Source organism: Puntigrus tetrazona, chromosome 7, assembly GCF_018831695.1.
Source record: "Puntigrus tetrazona isolate hp1 chromosome 7, ASM1883169v1, whole genome shotgun sequence".
NCBI classification, from domain to species: Eukaryota; Metazoa; Chordata; class Actinopteri; order Cypriniformes; family Cyprinidae; genus Puntigrus; species Puntigrus tetrazona.
Genome location: NC_056705.1, coordinates 17,632,071 through 17,659,530, shown reverse-complemented (window position 1 = coordinate 17,659,530; position 27,460 = coordinate 17,632,071). Strand labels below are relative to the sequence as shown.

Genomic DNA, 27,460 nt, shown 5'->3' with positions numbered 1-27,460 from the left:
ACAACACGCTCTCCTTTTATCATCTCTGATTCTTTCTCTCCTTCGGATCGTCCCTACTCTTTCACTTGCAACTTTTTTCTTTATTTCTGTTATGCAAGACGTTCTCTTATTGAATCCAGCTGCTGGTGTCAAGATACACTTCATTCCTGATAAGGGTGTAGGCTCAGATATTCCAGTACAGGGTGGTAGGGTGTCTTTTTTTTCTATTTTGAGATCTTGCACACATCTCAGGAAAACCTCCCTAATACTGTACAATACGACATCTGGGAGTGATTACTAAGGGTTCACGATAACAAAAACAACGTAATCTCAGACACGGATCCATTTCATGTTGGGATAAAACTGATGAATTTACTCCAAAATAAGTTGGAACTAACTATTTTTATGAGATGCAAAGGCTGGTACAAACGTCACCAGGACAGGGGGAAAGCAAATCATACATTTACTGATTAACTGCACAGTACAAGAGCCAGACAGCTACATAAATCTACACCCCTTCCCCTTTCCAAGAGCAATCAATTCAATCCAATGGCACCTGTTAAATTTAATAAACAAAAGCTGTAAGTTTTACTGATGGCAGACCTAAACCTAAGAGAGAAAACACACACACAATAATAATGATAATAAAATAATCACAGAAGATGATCCTGGTTATGATATGAAAGAGAAAGACCGCTGCATTGTCTCATTGTACACTAGTAACAATATCTTACTGAATGAAAACATGGTGAGCCGTCTAGTGTACACTTAATCCCTCAGACCGGGTGAAGCAAACACTCCAGAGGCATTAAGAGGAAGTCGTGACTGTTGGAACGATACTTGTTTGAGTGAGATAAATTATATAGCATGTAATATTTCCATCCAGAGAATGACCATTTTTGTGGACCGCTTCATACATTTTGGAATTAGAATTTGAAAAAAGAAAGAGTCCATTCTAACACTTTCCCATTTTACTTTCTGCTTTTATAATGCTGACCAGCAATACAACCACATAAACTGTGAACTTTATTTATTTACATCTGGATGCAGCTGGATGCCAGGAAAGCTGTTTCATTAATTGACGAAATCATGTTCACTACTAAAGTAATCTCACTGAAAGCCTGACTCATGAGAAAAAAAAAAAAAAAAAAACGTACAACTATACACACACACGTCATCCTGCGGTTTGGTGACATGCAGGGGTTGCTTCTTTCATATATCATAATTAATGAGCCTCTATTTCAGCATTTTGAAGCACCTTGAAAAACTGCAGCACATAAAGCTCAAGGTCACTTACTCGGAAATGTACAGTTTGGATGCTTGCTTTAAACGGGCTACGTAAATCCACGTGAAATGACTTTAAAAGATTGTCTTCTCAGAATGGACAGGTACAAGAACTTTTCGTTTTCTGATTTGCTATAACTACAGTCTCTCATTTCCCTCTCTTCGTACTGTAACAGCAAGTCTCCTTATGAGAAAACAAGAGACGACAGTGTATATATAGAGAGAGAACATCCTCCATTGTAACAGCAGTCAAGTTAATTAAATCATCTAGCAAGTTCTCTTCCAGGGCAAGCTCAGTTTTGAGGTCCACCCGAGCTTCATTAACGTCACTGCACGTCTTCTCCCCTACATGTCCCCCCATCAGGGAACAAGCGCACTTTCACACTGATTTAAAGCGCTGTGCTCCACACAGCATGGCAGGCCTAATCAAATTAACATGCTCTTCTTTATTGAGTGTTGCTCTCAAGGCAACCCCAAACAGATCAAAAGACATCACTGCGCTCAAATGTAGCACAGTGAGCTGGAGTAGAGGAATGTGTTTTAACTCATATTTGTATGATATGATAGTATGCTATGTGCAGCGTGGTATCAACAGTTTAAGAGTGTTGTTAGAGAATGTGGTAAAACTCTGCCCTCTGCAGGAGACTATGAAAAAGACAGCCAATTTGAGAATTGTGTCCACAAAAGCATTGCATTATGTCTAACTGAAGGTTGTTTTGTGGCATTTATAGTTTATTGTTTAACATTTAACAAATATGTAATGCACAACATTTATGTTTTATCGTGTTTAAGGAAAATATTACATCAAGCAAATCAGATGAATCGTATGGTTAGAATGGCATGAAAACATATCTGAGAGTTGACATTTTCAAACTAAACGCAAGTGTATTTTAATTGATTATTTTTAGTGTGTAAAAGATGGAAAGGCGCAGTTTGAAGGGACAGTTCCTCTAAAAAAATGAAAATTCTGTTATCATTATATTATCCCCATGTCACTCTAAACCTGTATAAATGTATTTTTTCTGTGGAAAAATATTTTAAAGAATTTTGTCTATATAATGCAAGTCATTATATTCAAAAATAAATTGTTATATTTGTAATTTCTTGGGATGAATTATATCTTTAAGTCATAAAGCTGTAACCTTCCATCTTAGACCACTTTTCATAATTGAGTAATTCATGCAAATATAACATTACACACATAACATGCCGCTTTGATCGAATTGAGTCATTCTGCAAGCATTTACTCACAAAATATCATTTTTAACCCTCATTTGACTCTCGATGTTGGGTTAATTTAAACCTCTGGTCAATTCTAAGTCTCCAAGCATGATCGCAACCTTGTTTCTGTGAGAGTGTATTTAATATTCATTAAAAATGCATCCAGTTTTGGCCCAAAAAATGAGCAAAAAGATTGCTAAGCACTAAATGCAGTGTAAATCAGACTCAAATGAATCATGATGGAGTCTTTTAACTTAAATGATCTGAGCATCAGTTAATCGATTAATCAAACTAAGGGCCATAAATCTGGCCAATAATAAGTGAAGCGGAAAATGCCACAGCATCGGATGACCTGTGACCTTCAATGTGACAGCATATTTTTCCACATAATTGCTTGAGCTCATGCTTAAGGGAACAGTCAATATCTGCTTGACTCTATATGGCTTGGAAGAGCAATCTCTCTTCGTCTGTTTTATTTTGTGTTCCTTTGCTGAAATCTCCTCCTACACCTCTTTCTGTGTCTAACTCGCTCTGTCTCTCTTTCTCTCTCTCTCTCTCTCTCTCTCTCTCACAGACACACACACACAATGACGAGCTCTGGCAGGAGATCACAGGACAGCGGCCAGTGTATTTACTGACTGAAGTAGCTCCAGACAGCAGCCCACTGGTCAGCTCGGCTCAGCCTCTTTAAAAGGTTTCCATTAGACCCCATCCCTTCCTTTAAACTCCTCCAGAGCATTCTGTCAGAAAGGGACCTTAGACAAACCCTTTCCTTATTTAATGGAATTTGGCCGAGGAGGCATGAAGGCAATGCAGGGAGCATCCCGCCACAGGTAGAGGACAGAAATAGCAGCTCTGATCCTAATGGGGCACAGCAGAGGGGATGGACCATGATGAATCAAGCCCGAGGGTGCAGGGCTGCGCTGGGTACAAAACACACAGCTCCAGACAGACAAAAAACACTGTTTGATCATGAACACTAATACCAACGGAGCACATACAGTACTGCATGAACAACACCCACATGGTTAATAGATGATGTCGCAGGAAAATGATCTGCGCTGCTTCTACGTTTCCGAGTGCAAAATGATTCACACTGATGTTTATAAAACCAATGACAGAAATAGAATACATGCCAAATGATCTTCCTTAATTAGGTCACTTTTCTCAAGTATCATCGCCCTCTTTTATCTCTCTCGTGCTGTGGTCAGCTCTCATGAGCATGAAACAGGAAACCCCATGCTTCTGGAAATCAAAAAGAATACCACAACAGATTAAAGTTTTGATGAGTTAATAGCAGTTTGCTTTCTTTGGAATAATAATTTATGGGACAAATTGTTAAGAAAAAAAGAAAGAAAGAAAGAAAGAGGAAAGAAAGTTAAGATTGTCCTCATTTCACAATAGATTCAAAGACTTTTTTTTTAGCAAAGAAGGTAAAGCATATTTTACACCCAATTATTTTTTATTCCCCAATTCTCATTACCATAATGCAAAAAAGCTAAGAAATTTGTGATAATAATAATGCTTATTTACATAAACATTTTCTCTGTTACAGTAATGAGAAAAATATACCCAGACATAATAAAGTACAGAGAATTTGCTTGAAAAATGTTATCGATTGTCAATAAAACAATGTCACAATACAAAAATTATTAATGACCCTAAAATAGCCTTTAACCATAAAGTAAAACACATTTTCATTCAATTCAAATTCAGCTGTAGTTAAGCAACATTTATCCTTTTGTATAGTTGTTTTTATATAGTCGTATAATTGAAATAATCAAATAACTATAACCAAATAAATTAAAACCGAAAAATAAAAAACTAATAAAAAAGACAAAACAATAAACAATTAAATTAAACTGTTTAAAACAATCAAAACTGAGAAATAATCAAATTATAAATATAAACAGAATATCATGAATCTGAATGGATTGATTTATTTAGCTTTTGAGTTGAAATATGACCTGGAAATCCATGCTAAAATTCAAGGGGGAAAATAACGATGAGCAAAGATTTTAGTCATAATGCTGAGGAAAGTCAAACAAATAAATAAATAAACACAATTAAAACAACAAACCTCAAAATATTTGCTACATCTACAGCTCGCGTTTCATTCACCTGCATGGTTGCTTTTTTTAAATCTCAGAACAGCCCTGTCATCCTCTCCTGGGGTCAGATATCACCCACACCAGTGAAGGTGTAAAGAGCTCCAAGGAGGAATGAATTTGTGAAGGTAAGTGAAGCAGAATGCTTATTTTTGCTATTTCCAGTAAATAAGACACGCAGCATCCCAGCCCAAAGCTGCTCAACGTGGCTTTCGTCCTTTTACTGTAGAACAGCCTTTCTCAGAATTAAACAGCTCAGTTTAATTCAGGAGCAGAGCAGAGCTTATATGAATACACATGTACGCCTAAAGACATCCCTGTCTTCAGTTCAAAGCTGGGTGAATGGGAAAGATCTGATCTTGTATAAACAGTGTGTCTACCATCTCTCTCTCTCTCTCCCTTTTACATCTTATATCACTTTATCTACCACCCCCTCAACCCCTTCAGTCTCTCATTCTTGTATGCTCCCTCCATTAAATAAAGAATTTCCCAAGAATCATTCTTCTTCTCCCCCCTCTGCCATCGGCCAACTGTGTTTCCATAGCAACAGACTAAAAGACTTGAATCCTCCGGCTCACACAGAATCAGTGGTGGCAGGCGCATTTCAGGGGCGACTGAACCTGTTGGTGTTTGATGTTGCAATGGTGCAGCAAATGCAAGTGAAACTAAACCAATGGGTGCACTTTACCATAATACATCCTAATCGCTGTGCGCATAACGCAACATAATGATATAATGCATCATTCTGATAAATGAAACGCCAGGATGGAAATGACAAAGTGGTCTCACTGCTGCTTTCAAGGCATCCCGCAAATGGCTAAATGCGCTTCGTCTACATTAATAAGATCAGCAGCATTTACTTTGGAAATCACACGCTGCGCATAAAGATAATCACAGCGACGCAAACTGATGATTTCGGCAATCCATAATGACAGAAATCAATACACAAGTATGGAAGGCGGCGCACACACGCACACAAATACACACTATATGACATGGGTACATGTCTAATCTGCTCGTAGCGACCTGCTTGCGCTCATACAGCTCATCGTAAATCAAAATTCCATCAATTTCCTCTGAGCTTTGATTTCTCCTCTGACCTTCTGCGTGTCCATGTAAAATGTATGACGATCTGGAGCAATGGAACATCCTCAGGCATGTTTCTAAGCTTTGTTTTAAACACAAAAAAGCCGATCACCCAACATATATTAACAAATATATAAACAAAGGATTTTAATAAAAAGCATGCAGCAACCATCTCAAAAGAACAACATGTTCTACAGAGCAAGGGAAGTGCATTCAATATCCAGCCTTGTTATTCCCCCGGCGTAAACAACAGTGTTTGGGCTAAAAGGGGTCTAAGCTCAAATATAGTTTTAGACTGATAGGCAGCGTGTCTTGGATCCATCTGACGTTTGCTCGGCGTTGTGTATGTTTGTGTTTAGCGGCGTTTAAAATTCGTTGTGGTGGCAGACAGGGGTGTAGAAGTAGGTGGTTGAGGGGGAGGGGTGATATCTGGCAGAACAACAGCCAACAATGACCGCGTTCCTCCCAGAGAACAACATCTCACCAGACACAGCAGATATCACCTGTAACATACGCCAAGCTAAAATGCATTAGCAGCTAATCTGGTGTGCTGGGATGATGATGTTTGTTTTCTTGCTTGTTTACCTGTTCCGCTTATTGCATTATAGCCAGAGCAATGCATGGCATATGTGTGCAAGAGTTTTTGTTCTATTTTTATTGATTCGGTTCTGAAGAGGAAATTGGACACAGTTATTGAGATATTAAATATATGCCTGCCCCCAGATACTGAATGAGTGGTTTGTATGCTGCGCCAGCGAGGTCCTAATTCTCTGCTGGGAGTCTTTCATAACCAAATCAGCCATCAGACTAAATCAAGCACATTGGATGAAGAATGAACGTTGAGAGATTTCAAAATATTCAGAACAGATTTTTATTTGGCGGGAATATGACTTGGCAGCTGTTGACAGTAAGAAAAATAAAGGGAAAATTTTTTTTTAATTTATAAATAATTTCAAACAAAGCTAAATTAACCACACACATCTCTGAGCAACACACGTTTCATTTCTAGATTAATCAGTGGTTAGAAATTTATTGACTAAGTGATGATTTAGTAATTCACTTATAAATTAAAAGTTTACTTGCAAAAACAGATAACTTTAATTTTCAAAAATCACGTTTTTATTGTGTTAGATGTATTTTTGATTATTTTTTAGCCTGATCAAATAACCCAACTGCAGTTTGATTGAGATTAATTGCACAATAAAAAATTATTTTTGAAATTTGTTAAAAGCCGAGTTATCTGTTTTTGCAAATGAATATTGTCATCATTTACTCACCCTCAAGTAGTTCCAAACATGTATCAATTTCTTTGTTCTGCCGAACACAAAGAAAGTTATTTTGCAAAAAAGTTTGTAACCAGGCTGTTTTGGGTCACCATTGACTTTCATAGTTGGAAAAAAAAGTCAATGGTGACCCAAAACAGCTTAGTTGAATAAATCCTGAATAAATCGTTTGAGTCGCCACCTACTGATGAAAAGACGTAACCTGCAGACACACCATGGATCGCGTGAACACAGACAAGCAGAGTGATGAAAACTGTATCTATTCATGGAATGTAAATATGTACGTAAATATGACTTAGTACATTATGCTTCCTGCATACTTCAAGACAGTGATTAAAAATTAATGAAACATTCATGAAAGCATCCAGTCATGAAACCTGTGAGGAAAAAAATGGTTGATAGCAGTTGACAAAAGCCAGAGGAGAGCAGGTCAAAGATTCATCCTCTCATATCTCTCAGTGAGCATCCCAACGCGATCTCTTCCTCAGCCACAGTAGGCTGTTCTAAATTATTGATCCGTGTTCTTTTGTCCCATATTATTTAAAAGCTATTTTGCATTTAAAGACAGATGAAGGAGTCGGCTGTTTGCTCTGAATAATTAATCACGGCCTCTGTTTAACAGTCCTGAGTTCTGGATCTCTCCTCAGAGAGCATTTTTTTCTTGTAATGGAACAAAAACTGGTGTGTAATGATGCCAGACATTTTATTTAAATGGAAACATTCGCATATAGCTTCCATCCACTTAAAATTCTGCAGTCAAAACATCCAGTTCCCCCTTGACACGAGGATGGTGATGTGCTGATCCCAACTGGAGGCTGTCTTTGGAAGTGATACATGATTGATGCCACAGTTAGGCTCTGTGAGTCAGCTGAGACAGACACTACTACCCATACATTCAAATATTCTTCTTTTATTTTTGTATTCTTCCTCCTTCTCTACCCTTACACACGCAGTCCATTTCTTTCCCACACACATCATCTGTCTTAGCGTCTCACATTTTTTCATTTTCTTCAACTCTCTGATGACCATTTGAGGTTTTATTACCTTTACACATCACTGTCAAATTAGCTTGGCACACACTACTTTATTCCTACAAAAGGGAATTTCCCTCTTCTCCATTAATCTCAGGCTATAAGCCAAGATTCCCCACACTTCTAACACAAAAGTGATTTGCTTTCTAGTTAGAATTACTCTATTTGTCTTAAGGGAATACTACAAAGTAAACCATCAGGGGTGGATAAAGTGAAAAAAGGGAGAGATTTGGCCATCAACAGAAGCTAATCAGCTGCTCCCAGATGAACCTGCGAGGATCTGCCAACATAAGACTCTTCTTCAAGTCAGTTGCAACACTGATCAAAATTTGGGGTGTTATATCATCAACCATCAGCCATTCTAAAATATTGATTTGGTGCTCAAAAAAAAATCGTATTATTATTAAATGTTGAAAACGGTTATGCTGTTTAATATTTTTGTATCTTTGTATATTTTTGGTAGTTTAAAGGAATAGTTCACCCATAAATGAAAATTCTGCCATATTCTACTCACCCCGAAGCCATCCTGGGTGTATATGACTTTCTTCTTTCAGACGAACACAGTCTGACTTTTTTAATAATTTATCCCAGCTCTTCCAAGTTTTGTAATTCGGGTGGATACCGGCCATAATTTTGCACATGCTCACGTGACTCACATGATTTTCATTTAAGAATGAACTATTCCTTTAATGCAGTACACATAGCATGGTTCTTTTTTAAATTATACAATAAAAAAAATAAAACTGATAAAATAGAAAAAGAATAGAGCATGCTAAAACGAGAGGCCTTTTTAACCTTCTGTTAACTGTATAATAAATAAAAAGAAATAGATAAAATGCAAAAAGACGCTAGAGAAGAAGCTGGTGTTAGAATAAAACCATTATGCCTTTTTCAGTCATCTTTGATCACCAAAAAGTTAAAAAAGAACAGCTATTTCTCTTACAATGTCAAAGTCTTTACCGTCACTTTTGACTAATTTAACTCACACTTGCCGAATAAAAAATCTTCCTGACACCAAACTTTTGAATGGTAAAGCACAAAAGATAAATGATTCATGAAGCAATTTGTGCTAATGGTGTAAAACACAAAAAGCAGCTGCATAAGCCATTTAATTGATTTGTATTCACGGCTGGAAAATAAAAATCCTATTTCGTCAGAAACCCTATTTCCACACTCATTCATTCTCAGCATGCGTGCCATATGCTGCATAATGTATAAGATGATTCAGGGATGTTATGATCATAATAACACAGCTTTCTTTCAGTGATTGATCTTTATCAACCAAATAAATACTCCCAGCTAGGAACATGCGCCATATTCCCCATTCTATCATTAGCTTTATGATCGGTCATCTGTAGCTTGAGCGGACCTGGATTAGATGCCAGACAAGCTTTAAATTTCCCTGGCCATCAGCCCCATCTACATCCTTCACATCAATAATGAATTAACTTATGTGAACTGCAGTGAGACCATTTCTAAATTTAGCTACTATACAGTCTCCTCACGTACGAGCCGCCATCAGGCTGTCACTGTAGGGTTGCCCCTCTATCAAAATACTCACACACCTGTACACATACACACACAGCTACATACGGACACACTCTCTCTTGGTCGATGTTGCAATTACATGTCAACAGGGAAAAAATTGCTCCAACAAAGGCAGTGGCAGTTGCCGTAGCTCAGGGGAGGAGAGGTTAATTACTCCACAAATGGCTAAAGCAAATGACTAAAGACTACATCAAGCACCTTTGCAGCCCTAAGAGAATAGAAAGACTGGCCATCTGTATAAAAGCAATCATATGTACAGGTGTTGGTACGCCCCATGTAGGGAGGCTGCAGTCAACCGCCTTTAATCTTAGACCCTTAAATATCTTAAAAATCTGTGGTTTGTGTGGTCTCTTTTCATCTGTGCTAAAAGCAGCAGCTACAGTAAGCCATCTGAGTTCAATTCACTCTGAATCCTCTCTTTATCAGTCATAAAAATGTTAAAGTTCATTACATTAAGTATTATCTTTAGGCATATGCTGCTGCGCTACACACAGCTGTTATAAATATCTCTCGTCCAAGCATTCTCTGTTTCAAATGAAATCACAAAATAAAATGCAACCAAATATACCGTTACTAATATATTGCTGATAAACTGAAAATTAAATTAGAAAATTAAAATGCAAGTAAGTGGAATAAATACTGAAATAATACATTCTCTGTTCCTTATACTGTATTTTTTTTTTTTTTGGTTTTTTGGCTTAACAATAAAAAATAAATTGTGAGATTTTTTAACTTACCAATTGGTACTTTTCTACAATTCTGAGTTTATCTTTCACAATTCTGACTTTTCCTCTCATAATTCAGAAAAAATAAAATGCACGTAGTTGTGAGAATTAAGAGAATTTGTATTTCATTTTATTTTACTTAATTTTTCTCATAAATCTATCTATCTATCTAGATATCTATCTAGACATTTTTTTTTTCAAACTTTCAAGGCTTTGGAAGGCCAGCATTTTAAATTTGTTCTAAAAACGTTGCTTTTCTAGTAACAAAAATTCATCAAGTTTTAAATGTATGTCCTTATATTTAAATTCGAACAGCAAATCTGCATTCAAAATCAGAAACTGAAGAGACACTCTCAATTTAATTCTGAATGGAAAATCCTGTGTTTGAGCTGGCGTGTGAATCTCTATCTCTGTTGTAAGATAAAAAATAATTTTGAGTCATAATTGCGATTTAAAACTAATGTCTGTGTCACAGCTCTCTAAAACACTACATTACAGTGCATTAGTGACACATTAGCGTGACGTTGGATTTCCGAAACCGGCGGTATTGCTGTCAGAAAGACCTCCCCTTCCCCCACACGGCTCTCTTTTGTGAGTGCACATGAGATGACCAGGGCCAGGCAAGCGGCTTTCAGCTCACCGCAGATTCACGGGGATATCATGGTTTTTAGGGCTTGAATCAAGCGGCTTACCCGTTTAATTTGTGAGATTACTCCTCTAATTTCTCACTAAAATAAACCACTCAGCTTCGACATATGGAATGTTTTAAAGTTTTCTCCATGTGAAACACCACTCGGATCGCATTAAACCATTGTCTTATGCTCTGGGTCACATGCATGACACTTTTACTGGCAGCTCATCTGTTAATGGTGTAGGATCTCACACATCCACGAGCACATGCAAATACAGCATGTTCGCTAACACATGCACGCTGGCATATGCCTCTAGTGCTCCACATCTCTGACGTCAGCGAGTTTTGCACATGCTCACGTGACTCACACTTTTGCTTTGCACATCACATGATCAAAGAGGTAATCTGATATCATCTGGCAGTGGGGAATATGAATGGGGACATGCCACCTACTGCGATGCTGTCTGTCAGCCTGCGCTTCGGGGCTAAAGCATGTAAAAGAAAATCTGTCCAATGCATTTTTCTCTGCTGCCTAATGAAATTTAAACAGCCTAATGTGATGCTCTGGGTCCTCAGGACTGTTAGTCTTGATGTCTGTAAACCCCACGGAATCATGATAATGTCTCTTCTAGTAAAAGGAGATAAAAACAACAGCGAATGCACAAAAATCGACACCTAAATACGTTTTACGTTATTTAGTACTACAATGCAGGGTTACAAATGAACTCCACTTCACTGAAGTGTTTATTGTTGTCTTGGATCAATAAGAAGGTCTTTAGGTAAATATACTAATCGTTACTGTTTGCTAATGCAAATGATGAATACAAATGGTTAACTATTCAGGGGTTTTGATAAAACGCAGACCTGATGGACTAGCGCGAGATAGAGTCAGTGAGCTGTGGCCCGTTAATACTAGCGAGGTCAGTACGTTTATGTCCAGAAGCCATTTTCCCCACTGCTCCATTTAATTTGGACATGTAGCCGTAAATTATAGAATGATGCGGTGCTATGTTATGCTTCGAGTAAAAAATAGCTTGTTTTGATGCAAGTGAACATCTCAAATTAAATAAAAAATAAGACTCTTGTGTTAAGTAAATGTCTGGAGGGAAAAAGAAGAAGAAAGAATTTCCATCTACATCTATATTTAACAGCACCTTGGGACACGGAAACAGAGAGTACTGACAATGCAGTCATGATCAAACAGTTATTTTCAGGTTAAGTTGGATTATTTTAAGATTACTTTAAAGTAACAGCTCGCCCAAAAATAAATGTTCTGTCATTATTTACTCACCCCAGTGTTGTTCCAAATCGAATGACTTTCTATTTTCCGCAGACAAAAAGAGAAAAATATATAAAGCTGCCACTGAACTTAGGCTTTCAAACTTTAAAAAGAAAGCAAAAGCATCATAAAAGAATTATAAAATGCACTACATTCAAAGTTTTCTGTCACATAACAGCTTTGTGTGAGGAAGTTTATTCACTCAGTTGTAAACGGAAATTTATTTTTCTCTTTAGGATGTCCAGCAGTATTGTCTTGTACATAAACAACAACTTGTTTTGAATCAAATTGTATAATAAATCAATCTACTCAGTTTGCAGGTTGGATTATTTAGCTTTTAAATTCAATTTAATCACTCCATTATCTGCCTACAGCTGTTTACAGCCCACGTGGAGGGACAATCAGCAAATAACAACTTAAATTTCATTCTATATGTCACCCAAAGCTTATAGGCCACTTATTTAATACTCTTATGATGCCTTTGCATACTTCAAAGGGAACATTTTATGCTAAATTCGCTTTTACATGGCGTTTGCATATAAATGTGCCACCCTACAATGATAAAGATCCATTCACTACAATCTTTTTAGATCCCCCAAAATCTTGGTCTCAATTAAAGAGTCCTTTCGATTTTCTGAGCAGTATGACCCCTGATCTCTGATCTCATATTTCCACTTTTAGCCAGTTGAAATGCGTTGTCCACCATTTTCTCAGAACTCATTCAAGCAGCTGTAGTGACCACAATATCTCGTAAAACAAGGCAGATGTGTTGTAGTTGGATATAAAAGTGAACACAAGAGTCTTCAATCTCTCCAGACATCAGAGCAACTAAGGACGAAGTGGATTAGTTTTGTTTTTGTTGGTTTTGCTCCACCAAACACACAACAAAAAACAGAAGAGAGGGGTGGGATGAGAACTGCCTTATTAGCATTTAAAGAGACATGCACTTAAACGGCTCGCTGTTAGTAACAAGGTAAAAATGTGTTGTTTTATGTGACCACTGGGGATTGTTAACCAAAGTATGTTACAAAGATTTCATTAAGAATCAACTAACTTGTGGAAAATAGGCAGCTAATGTCCCCTTTAAATTTAAAGGCCTCAGTTCTATTCTTTGTAACTGCCTTTTAGGTTTGGAATTACATAAGAGCAAGTGCAAAATGTTCATTTTTGGATGAAGTGCTACTTTAAGTGTCACTTTGCCACAGTTTAAAGGACATGCAGTATTATGTTAATTACAGATTTAACACTGGTTATGCATGCAGCAAAGGATGCATTTGATGTTTATCACAGTATCAGGATTACATACCAGTAAATAATTACATGCAAAAAACTGGCAAAAAACCGTAACTCATTTTTTCCCAATACAGTAGTCAAGTTAAGCTGATGACTCTCTCACACTGCCTGTGAATGACATCATATCTGCATGCACTGAATCGACTCACATTGCAGTCCAGTAGATCTATACTGTCCAGGCTCTTGCTTCTGTGGATGCGGCCCTTGATCCTGCGCAGTGATGGTTTGCCCTGACTCGCAGCCGCAGCAGGTGGCGTCGCAGCAGAGGCAGCAGAGGCAGCAGAGGCAGCGGGGGCATCTGAATCAGGGGGCACCCTGCAGTGGAGAGACATTAGCACATAATCATACGGCATGCTTGGATCCATAATGTCCAGTCACAGTAGATGCTACATACAATTACACACTTTTATTTAAAGCATCAAGGTGCTGTTCAAAAGTTTCAGAAAATTCGTAATTCATTGCAATATGAAACAATAAAAATAGAAAACTGCCTTTAATTTGCAATAACATTCAACATTCATTACTGTTTTTACCGATTTACTATGATTGCATAAATGCAGCCTTGATGCGCATAAGATACATAACTCAAACATATTAAAAGATCTCTTTCAAAAAGCTCATTTTTCAACACAATGTACAATTTATCATACATCCCCAGGAAATCTAACCCAGGTCCCATTTTTTAGTTACTGTAAGGAACAACACCTATATATTTATTACAAGTTAAATAGTATAAAGTTAGATTAGGGCAAGCACTATTGTATTCATAAGATTTCACAGGGTCAATCAGGGACATCTTCTGCAATTTACTTGATGGAGCAAGAAATACACACATCAGAGTTTAGGTGTCATCACTCGTCCATGATTACCCTAATCCAACTAAAATCCAAGCTTATCATAAAAGGGTCTTACGTAACTCTACACTCACCACTAGGATAGACTGACTTTTTTTGTTAAGATTAGACTTTGTATAATGTGCCTGCATCAAAGATTCCAGAAGCGTTTCTCTCACTAACACCCATATGGATCTCTCTTGTCTCGCAGGAGGTGTCTGCTAGCATGAATTAGTGCAGAGAGCAATTAAACCCTTAGGATATATTGGCCATGATAGCTTTAATGCTCTCATAAAAAATTCTGTCTCCATAATTAGAGGTGCTTTCTAAGGCAAGCATCACTGTTACCATTGCTTACATTTGCGGTAAGAGATTTAAACAACCCCTCACCCCAAGTAATTCATTTTAGAGCGTGATAGCATCCAGCATGGTTTGTACTCAGGAGATGAATGATACCCCAAATCATGCATGAGGAGGTGTGTGCCATTACTTTTCAGTGACCTAAAAAATTTCTGTATCTAGAAACCAAATACCACATAGACTGAGAATACTAATTTTTCTCTGTTTGGCCAAAATCCATAAGGCTACTGTAAGCAGGTGATCCCTAGGGAAAAGCCAGGGGGGGGCATTCGTTTGAGTCCTGTCACTGGTTGATTTATGTAACCCCAGTGGACTTTAGGAATGTGTATCACCTTCCAGTTTGATTTTCTTGCTGCTGTCTCTTGTCAAACTGAAGAGACAAGAGTCTGAAGTGCATACCCACAGTGAGAACAGCAGAATCGCATTAGAAACTGAATGAGCTCAGAATAAAGCACTGGAGATCTTTCACAGGAGTATAGATGCCTTTATGTAAAAATAAAACATAAAAACAAAAAATATTTTGCCTATCATAAGTGAGATTCAAATAAATAATTAAATGAACGAATAAAATCTGATTTATGGGGAGTTAAAATAAAATAAAATAATTCATATTTGGCTGTCTTCGCTATTTAATGACACACTAAGCAAACAAAGATGTAAAATAAACAGCATGTAAAAATAATAAGAAATGCGTTCGGTGACTGAACATGTGGGTCAGAACTTATACTCCTGTTCAAGAGGGCATTTTTGTCTACAGAAAAAAGCTGAACCAAAGCCTAAACCTGACCAAATAGGCCACTCCAATTGTGAATTTTCAGGATCCATCTTCTCCATAGCCAGTTTCTGTTCCCAAAGGGCAGACAGGCTGAGTGACAGTGGCCCTTCTGTCCACTTCGTCTAATTTTTACATGGTGGTCAGGCTGATACACGTGCTCTTTTGCTCCCTGGCAGAACACACTCAACAATTCATTCCCCAAACCGGAGAGCAGTCTGGCCAAAGTGAGAGCCTTGGATCCCATTTGCTGCTTTGAATCCCTCTGATTGGCAGGCAGAGCACCAGAGCTGGGCTTCTCTCCTGTGACCTCCACGCTGCCCACGATCCCTAGAGGATTTGCACTAAACCCAAGAGCACCGCATTCAATCTGGACCGGCTTCTGTTGCCACCAAGCTCACTCTCTCCCTTTTCTCATCTCTCTCTCTCTCTCACACACGCATGTCTGTTATTCTGGGGACTCATTCACACACTGTACTAAGCAGAAGCTTAAACCCTCTGCAGTACAAGAGTGAAAGAATTTAACTACACCTCCTAACACAAGTATAAACCAATATTTTAACGTAGAAATGTTAAATTATTTATTTTAGACATGTAAAAGCAAATGTTTTAATTTTGGAAATACGTTGTATAAATATCATGCTTACTTTTTTCCACGCATTATAAATGGGTCTGCAAAAGGGGCCTCCTTAATACTTTGGGGTCCTCGCATAAAAAAAAAAAAAAAAAGTCTGAAACGCCCTGGCTTTCTAAAACTCATGGAAAAGACACCTTTTATCGCTTCTCGCTTAATCATGTCTGGTTAAGACAAGGTGTAAATGCATTGCCAGGGAGCAGGTCCCTAAATACAGGTACAGTAAAAAAAGGGCACAGTAAAATGCTGATCATTTATCACCCACTAGGCTCTATCATTATTGTGCAAAGTAATACAAGGCTAAGCTGCTGCTAATTTTAGGCCAGGAAAATATTACATGTTGAAGTGTCCTTTCCTTGGCCCTTAAGAGTAATGCACTAAAATATTAAGCAGTCCGCCCTGTTTATCCACCCCTCTCAACTTCACAACAAACAAGAGCATTTCCTTCAAAAGAAAAAACACTCCTCACGACTCCTCTAAGAGGTGAGCTTCATGAATGTTACATGAAGTCTTGCCTAGAAATAGCAATTCTTCCAGCTCAGTGTGAGTGTTTTAAGAGGTCACTGGCACTGGGAGATCCTGCAAGCACTGATTACTGTACCACACACACATTACATATTTAATAAATCATTTTATTGAAGCGTTTATTTTATAAATTACCATTATTATGAGATATAAAATATGGTAAATAGTACATAGATTCATAAAATTAATATTTCGGTTAAATCATTTGTTACATTTACATTACTTGACTTTAATGTATGATGCATATTTCAAGGGTCACTCTACCCCAAAATGAAAATTTTGTCATTCATCACTTACCCTCATGCCATTCAAAAGCTTCGTTCGTCCTTGGAACACAATTTTAAATATTTTAGATAAAAACAACATCAGAACAGTCAATCTGCATTAGTGGTTCAACCCTAACATTATGAATCGACAACAATACTTTTTGTATGCGAAGAAAATAAAAAATAATGACATTTATTTAACAATACTCCTCATCTGTGTCCCTCCACATCACAGTAGCGCTATTTTGGAGAGTTCCGCTGCATGCAAACAGCCATTCAGCCATGCCAAAAGTATGCTCTGTTTTTGTTCAAATCAAAGTGTAAATATACATAGCAAAGTTTCCGTGTGGTACGGCTGACACAGGACACGTTTTGCGTTCAGTGGATATTCTACCAAACTGGTGCTACGATGATGTGGAGAAACGCAGAGAAGACAAATTATTGAAGTTGTTATTTTTGTTTTCTTTACATACACAAAGTATTCTCGTCGTTTCATAACATCATGGTTGAAACACTCATGTTAGATGGAGTGATGAGGCTTTTCTGGTCCTTGACGGTGTTCATTACTTGGCAGTCAATAGGACAGTCACAGGTTTTCATCTAAAATAAGCTTTAAAGGGGTCTGAAATTACATCAGGGTAAGTGATTAATGACAAAATGGTTACTGCACCTCAAAATAAACATTTAAAACCATTTATCTCATAGCATAATTCATGTAATTTTATATTGGTATATCAGTTAGTTTAACTATACCTCCAAAAAATGCTGTGTTCTATTCTACCTTTTTGCCTTGTCTATTCAGTTTTTCCCCATTTAACACAATAATGATTTCAAGTTATCTTTTGAGGGTTATTTTCTCTAATATGTGATTATTCTTTTAATTAATTAGCACATCATTATGTGAATTAGATTACAATTTGTAATCTCTTGGCAACCCTAATATTAATAATTATTCAGATAAATCTACATATGATTAGAACGTATTTAAATAAATAACATTTAAATAAATTAATTCAGTCTTTTTCCGCTATGAATCAAGACAAGATGCTTATATGATGAAGTGAACAAAATCTGATTGCCTCATCATCAATAGGAATATACTGATACATAATCCGATTTACAGTCGCGTGTGTGTTTTAAAATATGTGAGCAGTATGTTAACATGTAGCGCTGTTGAGCTTCAGGTGTCCCGAGTTCAAGTCCCGGTGATCTCGTCACCATCTCTTTCTCTCCCATTCGCTTACTGTACACCTGTCCTATCTAAATAAAGATACCTTTATACCCAAAATAAATCTTTAAAAAAAAAACATAACAGCCCACAGCCAAGGATGTGTGATCACTCTAATGTGCGCTCGCGTGAGGGTTCAGCGTAAACAGATAGCCCAGCAAGGCCACGTCGTATGACATTGCGTGGCCGGAGGAGCAGAGACCTTGTGCCGGTGTAGATCCATTACTCAGTTCAGTGATTGTGACACTACCTTGTTATGATACATTCATTCAATAGGATGCCAAGGTGAGGGCAAGGAGCTTTGATGTATTCATATCAGTGATGTACACAGCACCTGACATGAGCGAATATAAAACAGCGCTCGGGTGTGTGCTGATTGCAAGCTGGGATAGTTTTAAGGCTAAACTGCATGACTAAGAGAGGAAAGTGTCCTGAGGATACTACCAGACATCAAATCTTTTCAGATGAAAGCAGACAAGTGAGCCTCACTCTGAGAAATGTGCTTTGACCAAGACAAGTTTCAGGTCCAAACTGCATTATGTTCAAAGAGCAATGATAAAAATCACCCTGCATTCAAGGTGTTTCCAAACAGTCTCATTTGACTTCAGCCATTTCTGGCACGAAGAGCTGGAAGCTTTTCTGCAGAGCAATCAAGGGAAACTTATCAAAGGCATCAAGGGTCAAACTAAATCTGCAAATGCAATGCATCTAAAGTCTTAAAACTCGACACCTCAGACTTCAGGAGAAGCAACTCGAGTGGAGGAATCACCTGGGAGTACAGAGTTCATGACGTAAACAGAAGCAGAGATACAGACACAACATGCGGATTTAGTCTAAGTAGCCCTTCTGTAATGATTCCTCCTCTTCACCCACCATTCAGAGGTTAATCTACAACACTGATCCCTGAATACAATTAACACTGCACAGGCTCCTATAACCTGGACAAACAGGGCATGATGTCTTTCGCCCTTTGCTTTCCTAAAATGACTCCGTAATCATGAAAACTAGATTAATCTCGCCAAAGAGTTAAGAAAGTCACTACAAAGCAAGGAATACAACAGTAAGTATAAAACTTAAAGAATGCGAAAATCTGTGTTTGTGTTGGTGGTCACATTGATGGGATAACTGTAAATAATCTTAGCCGTGGACCTTTGACATGAGATGACCAGGAGCAGAACAGGAAGCGACATGCTGATTAGGTGGGCCAGACAGCTTCGACAGATGGAGAGGGAGATTAGGGATATAGACGTGTATCAAACATGACAGTACAACGGTCACAGGCCCATGCTTAGTGTCTCCCACCGTCCGCCCGTCCTGACTGCAAGAGCAGTACACAAACACGACCTGGCACCAGCACCTAGAGCAAAACACAGGTCTAGCAACAAACTCTTTTTTAAAAAAGAAGACACAATCATAAAAACAATCGCCTCTGATATAGAGAAAATGTTTTTACTATTATAGATTTTAAAGGTTTTTTTTGTTTCCTGGAATAACATAATATTTAAAGGATTCAATGTCACATGAATGCATTTGTGCAAAAATGCATTAAATTAAAAGTGACAGTAAGGACTTAAATGCTGTTTGAATGTTATATTCATCAAAAAAAAAATGCATGGTTTCGATAAAAATAGCATTGATTTAAAAAAAATTCTTGAAAATTTTCACCGCTGAAAATTCAGCTTTATCATCACAGGAATATACTTATATAACATTTAAATTAGATTCCAATAATATGTCACTTCTTTCAAGCACATTTTGAAAGGTTGTATACATGCTAGACAGTAATTTAAAGAAAAGTAAAATAAAGATAGATTTTTTACTTTAGTCTGACTAAAAGCAAATTTCAAAGTTCATGCAAATGTACTTTCAGTGAACCATCTTGCATGATATAGTCCTGTAGGAGAGTGTTACAGAAAGAGGACACTTTCTGCTGTTATGACTAAGCATTGTGTCACACCCTCAGGTTGCAGCTTCAGCTTGGTGACCAACTGCATGTTGTTTTTATCCTGCAGGTCAATATGGTGAGTACTATGAGTCAGCTCAGCTGAAAGCAGATCTGACTCAAGGATCAGAGGGGTCATACTTGTCCAGGCTAGCCCACAAGGAGCAAAAACTCTGAGGCCTTATGTTATCATCCCTCCCTGTGGCCAGGTTTTTTAAAGGAGTCATGACTAAGATGTTAAGGTACAGGTTTAAAAGTCATAAAGTGGGACACTTTTAGAGGACAATGTTGTGCTGTAGGGCTTAACAGATTAAATCCTGACTATAACTAAATGGCTAATAGAGAAACAAAATGTGTTGCATTAGTTCACCCAAAAATGTGACCCTGGCAGGACAATTTTTTTTATTGTGATTCCTGGTCTTAAACCTGGATTGGTAAGATATGCGTTATTTAAGCTTTAATGTATAGCTTGTTCGGATATGACAATATTTGTCTGAGATATAATTATTTGAAAATCTGGAATCTGAGGGTGCAAAATACCTAAATACTGGGAACATTTTTAATTTGAACAAATGAAGCTCTTAGAAAGTCATATTACCAAACAAAAATGAGGTTTTGATATATTTATGGCAGGAAATTTACAAAATATCTTTATGGAACATGATCTTAAGTTATATCCTAATAAATTACTTTTTTAATCACTCTCTTTATCCAATTCCCCATCTCCACATTTCCCGCTCTTTTTTCTGCTTTGCCTAAAAGATTAATCCCAAATGTGATTACAGCGGCCGCTAAACCAACTTACTGCCAACTTTAAGCAGAATCCCCCCAACAGCCCCTCAAACACATAACCCTCCTTAAAAGACGTGCCACACGAGGAGGCTGTGGGGCGGCAGAGAGCTGTGAGGCAGGGATGAGGCAGTCATGAGTCAGTAAACCCAGGGTAATCTGTGCCCCACAGTGCCATAAAGCATCTGAAAGGAGATTACAATCTCACGGCAGAGTGGAAAACGTGTGTGTCAAAAACAAACAGAGAAACACAGCTATTTTACCCTGACCACTCATCTCTGAGACAATGACAATGTTGAGGACAGGGAGAGCAATCAGTGTCAATCTGGGATGAGATTTCCTCTCTGGTGCCTTCTGAAGCTCGCTGTTATCAGTTTTGTCACTATGAAAGTGATTGTGTGCTTTAAAAGTTGTATTAATTGTCAGTCTGACACAATTAATAAAAAGTACTCTACTGTCCGTCTTTGTGTTATATAAGACCTCACAGAATGTGATTGTAGCTCTCCTTCATCCAGCATGCACGCTGTAACAATTATGGGAAAGTATTAGCTGCTTATTAGCATACATATTACTAAAATACTAACTATTTATTAATGCTAATTAAGCACATATGCCATATTCTACATATTACATAAATAAACTTATTCTAAATCCCAATACCTAAACTTAACAACAACCTTAGTGACTGTTAATAAGCAGCAAATTAAGAATTTATTAAGGGGAAAGTTGTTACCTATTCTAAAGTTCTACGAAAATCATTTTAGAATTACTTTGTAATTAGAAGTGAACTATATTAGCAATTTCTGAGTAGGAAATATTTCAGTATATGTGAGAATCGGGCAGCAAGTTTTCATCACATTGCACACAACCTAGAGCTGTTCAATATAAAAGGCACTTGGGTTCAAACTCTGTTACTTGGACAATAAAGCCTTGCTTTTGAGTTTGAAGCGACTTGATGACCAGTAGAGGTTGGCTGAATCAAAATTAGGATTGCAGAATGTTTCTTGCTTTGGTATTTTTTTAGTATCAACAGCAATCGTGTAATTATTAAAGACAAAAATATATTTTCTGGAAGTTGCAATTAAAATCCACTCTGCTCAACACTCAGTTTGGGGGTGTGATGCTTCTGGGTGAGTTCATGCATCATTAAGCAGGTGGGAGAACAATGGCTTGCAGGAGGCAACAGACAGACATCTGGGAGGGTGCAATACAACGGTCGCCTCCCACTGTCAACACATTCAGTTGCCGCGTTCACGGTATGAACAGGAACCAGCAGAGAGCCAATAACTGCATGCTAGCTGGTTGGATGGATGCCTCCATCACAACAATACTGTAAGGCAATTCTGATGAAAACCCACCCCCTTTATCAATGCACGTGACTGCTGTGCTGATGGGGAGGTGGTGGTGAACACACAACACACCCTTGTGAATCCTTTGAGGAGACCACAAGTGATAAAATAAAAGGTTTATATATAATTTGGACAACAAGGGCTTAAAATGTATATAATATATACATATCAATTGATTCATTCGATATTTTAAATATCTGGAACACTACAAAAAGTGGATTAAATACAGTGAGGACAGCATAAAAAGAAATGCATTTGCATCCCAAATAGAAGCTTTTTATTACCAAGCTATTATCTTTTTCTCCAGCTTCACCTCACTTCCTCAGACATTCATTAACGGAATTCATTTGCTCTCTGCATTTCATAACAGATTAAATTTTAGCACCATTAAAATACTTAATGATAATGTGTGTTTGCATAACATACAACACATGGTTGAGTCTGAATTCTGAGGACCAGATGTGAGCAATCCACTGGTTCGGGTGTCAGCAGGTGTTCGGATGGAACAGTAAGGTTCTGATTGATCTTTTAATATAACAAGCAAGTGTAATTCAAAATAAGTAAAAAAAAAAGAGAGAAAGAGACAGAGGTACAGTATGTAATATTAACTCTATCTAGCTACAACCTCCACTCAACCAGAGCACACAAATATCATTAAGATAATGAACACATGCCGCTGTAAAATCTGAGGATGTGGATAATTTTGTTCTTTCATTTGGAAGAATGTTGCAAATGCACTGAGAGGTAATTGTTAAATGGATTTGAGTGGCTGCACCCATGTGATTAATAAGCTGTCTGAGTGCATTCAGTGTGGAGGCACTGAAGAATGAAAATAAAAAAAAAAAGTCAAATGCAAATGCAAAATATCACTACAAATATATTAAATTAATTTTTGCAATGGCTCATTATAACTAACTCAATTATTTAGGCTTAACAACATTATTTCTTGGTCCATATGTTAGCTTTTATTATACCAGGCAACCAACTGAGTCTATCAGCAGTGTACAAAGAAAGAGTTGCAGCACGGTAACATATCAAGGAGACAAAAAATACAAATAAAAATAAAAATGTTTAAACAAAAACAAACCAAAAAAAATATATAAAAATCACGCATGAAAGATAAAAAGGTGAATTCAAAAGAAGAGCAAAAACTCAAACAAAAGTAAGCCTAACAGCTCGAATTGTGCTGTCCAAGATTAAATGCAACAGTTTCTCTATCTATTCCTCTGTCCGTCTTTTTTTTCTTCCCTTTTTGTGTTTGACAAAACCTCGGCGCACGTCACACTCCACTCTCCTCCCATTCCACACTCACTCGCTCACTTCTCAAACTGTTCAGTTTCTACTCACCACAGCTGTCTCTTCGGAGGGATGCAGTCGTCTTTGTTGGAGGCTGTCACTCCCATGGCCATCTGCATCACTGTTATGTATTTCTGGTACTTCATATTGTCCACCACTACCACCACAAAACCAACATAGGTGAGCTTGTGCGCGTCTATTCCCTGGCATCCGCCTGCGCCGGGTCCGCCTCGGTCACTTTCAGAGCGCCATTTCCAGTGCTGAGGGACTGACAAGGAAAACACTCCTCAAGAAGCGCGACAAAAGGTACCATGCCGCTAGGACCCATGTCTGTTGTGACTCTGTAATCTCATTAGTGCTCTGAATAGCCAGCTAATCCATTCAGTGTTGGTCAGGAGCGGCACATTGTTTCTGCGCGCTCCTCGCGAAGCACTTTCTGTTCTGAAAACAATCAGAGAGAAACTCTGACAGAAGCCAGCGGCAAGTGACAGCGGCTGAGCGTTTGTGTGCGAGGTAGGAGAGAGGAAAAGTGTGCATGTATATACGCGCAAAAAAAAAGAGAGAGACAAGGGAGAGGGAGGGAGAGAGGGAGAGAGAGAGAGAGAGAGAGCGAGAGAGAAGCGCACATGCTCGGGAAGAGCAAGAGTGGGGGTGAGAAGCAAAGAGCGAGAGAGACAGACAGCGCGAGAGCGTCTCTCAGATGGCACGGAAATAGATTTCAGAGTATCTAAACACAATGTCAGATGATTTACAAAACAACTCGGTTTATCCAGTTCACAAAAACATCTCAGTGCGAATCACATCAAAATTGAGCATTCTGTGATTTGAGCTCTGTGACCGGTGTTTACTAATGGCAGAGGGGGATGGGAGACAGGAATAAGAGCGAGGGAGACGTGAAGAAGGGGAGAGAAGGCACAATGAATTTTTTAATCCCCGACACATGCACATAACCATCAGTAAATGAATCGGATACACAGATTAAGTATTGCAACCAAACGCATCTAGAGGTGCAACAGTGCCATTTTAATCCATGTGAAGAATCATTCCGTTCCAAGCAACAAACCTGAACAAGAGTCATTACAATGACTACCTGCTGACCTTCTTTCGGTCTCAATCTTCTTAAGTAACTCTCATCTGATACCGCAGAGGTCTAAAGGGCAACCGTTGCTAGCATGACCATTGGCTGACTTAACCAAGTTAAAGCACTGGCTCAATTAGAAAGGTCACTTTGCCATTAGACTAAAGAACTTTATTAGTCATATGCTTTCTAGGTAACCAAGACATACAAAAGGATACAATAGTAAGCGCCTTTGATTTGCTAATTAAGCAATGTTTTTGTCATTCAAAGGACATTTTTTACTTATACCTCCGTTTGAGTTCTTTGTGTTAGATGGCAGTAACCATTATTCCTTCCTGGGTCCTGAAGGACAACCAGATCCTTAACCTTTAAGCACTAAATGAGATGGGGAATTGGGGGAAGGGGGCTCTACACTTAAAAGGCATGTGATTAAGAAATGGAAAGCGAATTGAGTGATTAGCGAGTCCATTGTAATTGTGTAGAAAGAGATTAATTGATTATTATAATAGACCTCTTGGGTGACTCAACTATTTGTTGGTGTATCAAACAATAAAAGGAATTTTTGACTCACAAAAAGTCAGTAATTGATCCTCTATGTGTTATAATATTGCAGGAAATACCTAACCACAAGCTATACAGAGTAAAATGAAATGCGACCAGGCAGTGGTTTAGAGCGCACTAGCGCCTCGGTCCCAAAAGAGAGCCCATTAACCTTTTTGGGTTAAGCATGACTAAGAGAGATGCACTTCAGTGAGGTCAAACACTAGGACACACACAGACGTATCACCAAGATTATGTGGAGCCTAAGAGTAGTGCTATATGATGGGATTTTCATAGTACTTTTATATCAAAGAAAATAAGCGCACTAATAACTTTGTTTTAACACATTTCTTTTCTAATACAGTTGAAAGTAATACAAGCACTTCACCCCCAGCAATTGTACGCATCTAAGCTATTGAACTGAGCCTCACTAATGAATCATATCAAGTCATACTAAATATAGCAACTACAATACTGTATGAGTCATACTGAAAGAGGTGTTAAGTACATCAGATACATATTTTAAATGAAATAAGATATTTAACGGGAATAATCTCTCTCTCTCTAACTTAAACGGATAGTAATTTAAAAAAATAGGAAATGTATGCATTTTTGCAAGAAAAAGTCCATATTTAAAACTTTATCAAATGGAATTTCTCCCACTTCCTCTCATATGTGACAGAACGTTGTTCCATGTGGGTGACATAGGATGTTGGCATAGCGTTAGCTCCGGTGAGAAGTGATGAACAGAGAGAGCAAAACAAAGCACTGCTCACATATTAGAAGTACAAACCAAGGACTGTTAAAGAAAAATATTGGAGGGTTTCGATATAAGCCAATAGGAGACTGGTTTTCCTTTGCTGTAAACAAAACTTTTCATGAGACTAGAATATTCTCACTGGAGCTACGTCCTGCGTTATCCACTGGAATGCCACTGTCTCAAGCTATAGGTCACAGTTTATAAATTTTTAAATATAGATATTTTTCTTCAGGAGGCCTTTATAATCCCTGGGAGCCGCATGGAGCACTTTATTGGACTTCTTTTGGACTGCTTGAAAGAGACAGGAAATTTGTATTATACTTCTGATTGTATTGACCTGAAAGAAGAAAGTCATATACACATAAGATGGCTTGAGGATGAGTAAAACAATTGGGTAATTTTCGTTACTGAGTGAACTATCCCTTTAAATGAAAATTAGAAACGTTGCCATGGCAAATTAAATGACTTGCTTAAAAAAAAAAAATACTAAAACTACTATTTCTAAAATAAAAAGTAATTAAAGCTAAAAGTATTTAAAAATTTAATAAAAATTTTACAAAAATGTATTTAAATTACAATTTAAAAAAAATGGCATAAGGATAGTCTGAGTACAACTGCACAGAATATGATTTTAATGTCTTTGATGACATGTGACAGCAGAAGCAAAACAAAAACAAGTGCACTAAAGGCATGTAGAATCACATGACCAAAAGGCAAATTTCTCTTGTTAGAACGTCCATCCTGGTCAGAGAGCATGAAGGTCAGACAGAAAGTGGCGTGTCAGCAACTTGCATGCCCTGAGGTCTCTAATAAAAGAAAATAGACTTTTCTGTCTCTTTTATTTTGTCGATACTCGTCCACGAGACACTTCAAATCAAGGCTTTAAAATGAAGAACTGGATAATAGTCATCCTTTTAATGAGCTATGCAAATGAGTAAAACATTATGCATTTAAACAAACACTATTCAGATTTACACATCTAAATGCACACAGAAAGAAACTCACGAGTGTTCATAAGCCACTGTAGGACAAAAAAGTTTCATTTACTAAATTTAGAAACGAAGTCCTGAAAATGCATGTTATGCTCATCATCATCAGTTCAGTCTGTCTAATCCGTTCTAATTACAATGATAAACACTGCATAATTCATGTTGCACTGGCCTTTTTGCGATACATAATTTATATATGTTTAATAAATTCGAGCACAGAGCTGACACTTGTGTCCCAGCCAATTATCATCTTTGCTAAAAGTGTGTGGGACTCTCTAAAGAACTACTTATACTTTATAATGGCATTTAAGAAAAGGTCAAACAATCTAAGTGACATCGTCTCATCCGGGATACTACATTTTTGGTGTTTCCTATCTCATTTACTAGTCACATTAAATGTGATTTAATGTGTTTCAGGACGGACTCTCACCAACAAGCAGCAGTCTGGCCAGCAGAAGTAGCCCAAGGTCAGAAGAGGCTGTTGGTTCACTCACGCTTGCACAACAGCAGACAGCCACAGCAGGTTTTCCTATTAAAATCTCACACCTTTCAGTCACAGGTGACAGTGAGGTGCTTAACTGAGGAGATGGCGACTGGCATGCTGAGCAGAGGACACACATTGATTAAAGCT

The 27,460-nt window shown here is 37.8% G+C and overlaps 1 protein-coding gene across 7 annotated transcripts in view; it reads right to left on the bottom strand.

Moving 5' to 3' along the window:
• Positions 1-23,985, bottom strand: part of tjp1a (tight junction protein 1a) — an 88,678-nt gene extending 64,693 nt beyond the window's left edge. For 6 of the 7 annotated variants that reach the window (XM_043243547.1, XM_043243549.1, XM_043243550.1 and 3 more), the window contains exons 1-2: positions 23,514-23,985; positions 13,618-13,783 (exon numbers count right to left, since the gene is read on the bottom strand). In XM_043243547.1, the coding sequence (XP_043099482.1) occupies positions 13,618-13,783; positions 23,514-23,608 (261 nt within the window). In that variant the 5' untranslated portion in view covers positions 23,609-23,985. The remainder of the gene's footprint in view (positions 1-13,617; positions 13,784-23,513) is intronic. The other variant, XM_043243552.1, reaches the window with a different exon arrangement.
• Positions 23,986-27,460: the final 3,475 nt, after the last annotated feature.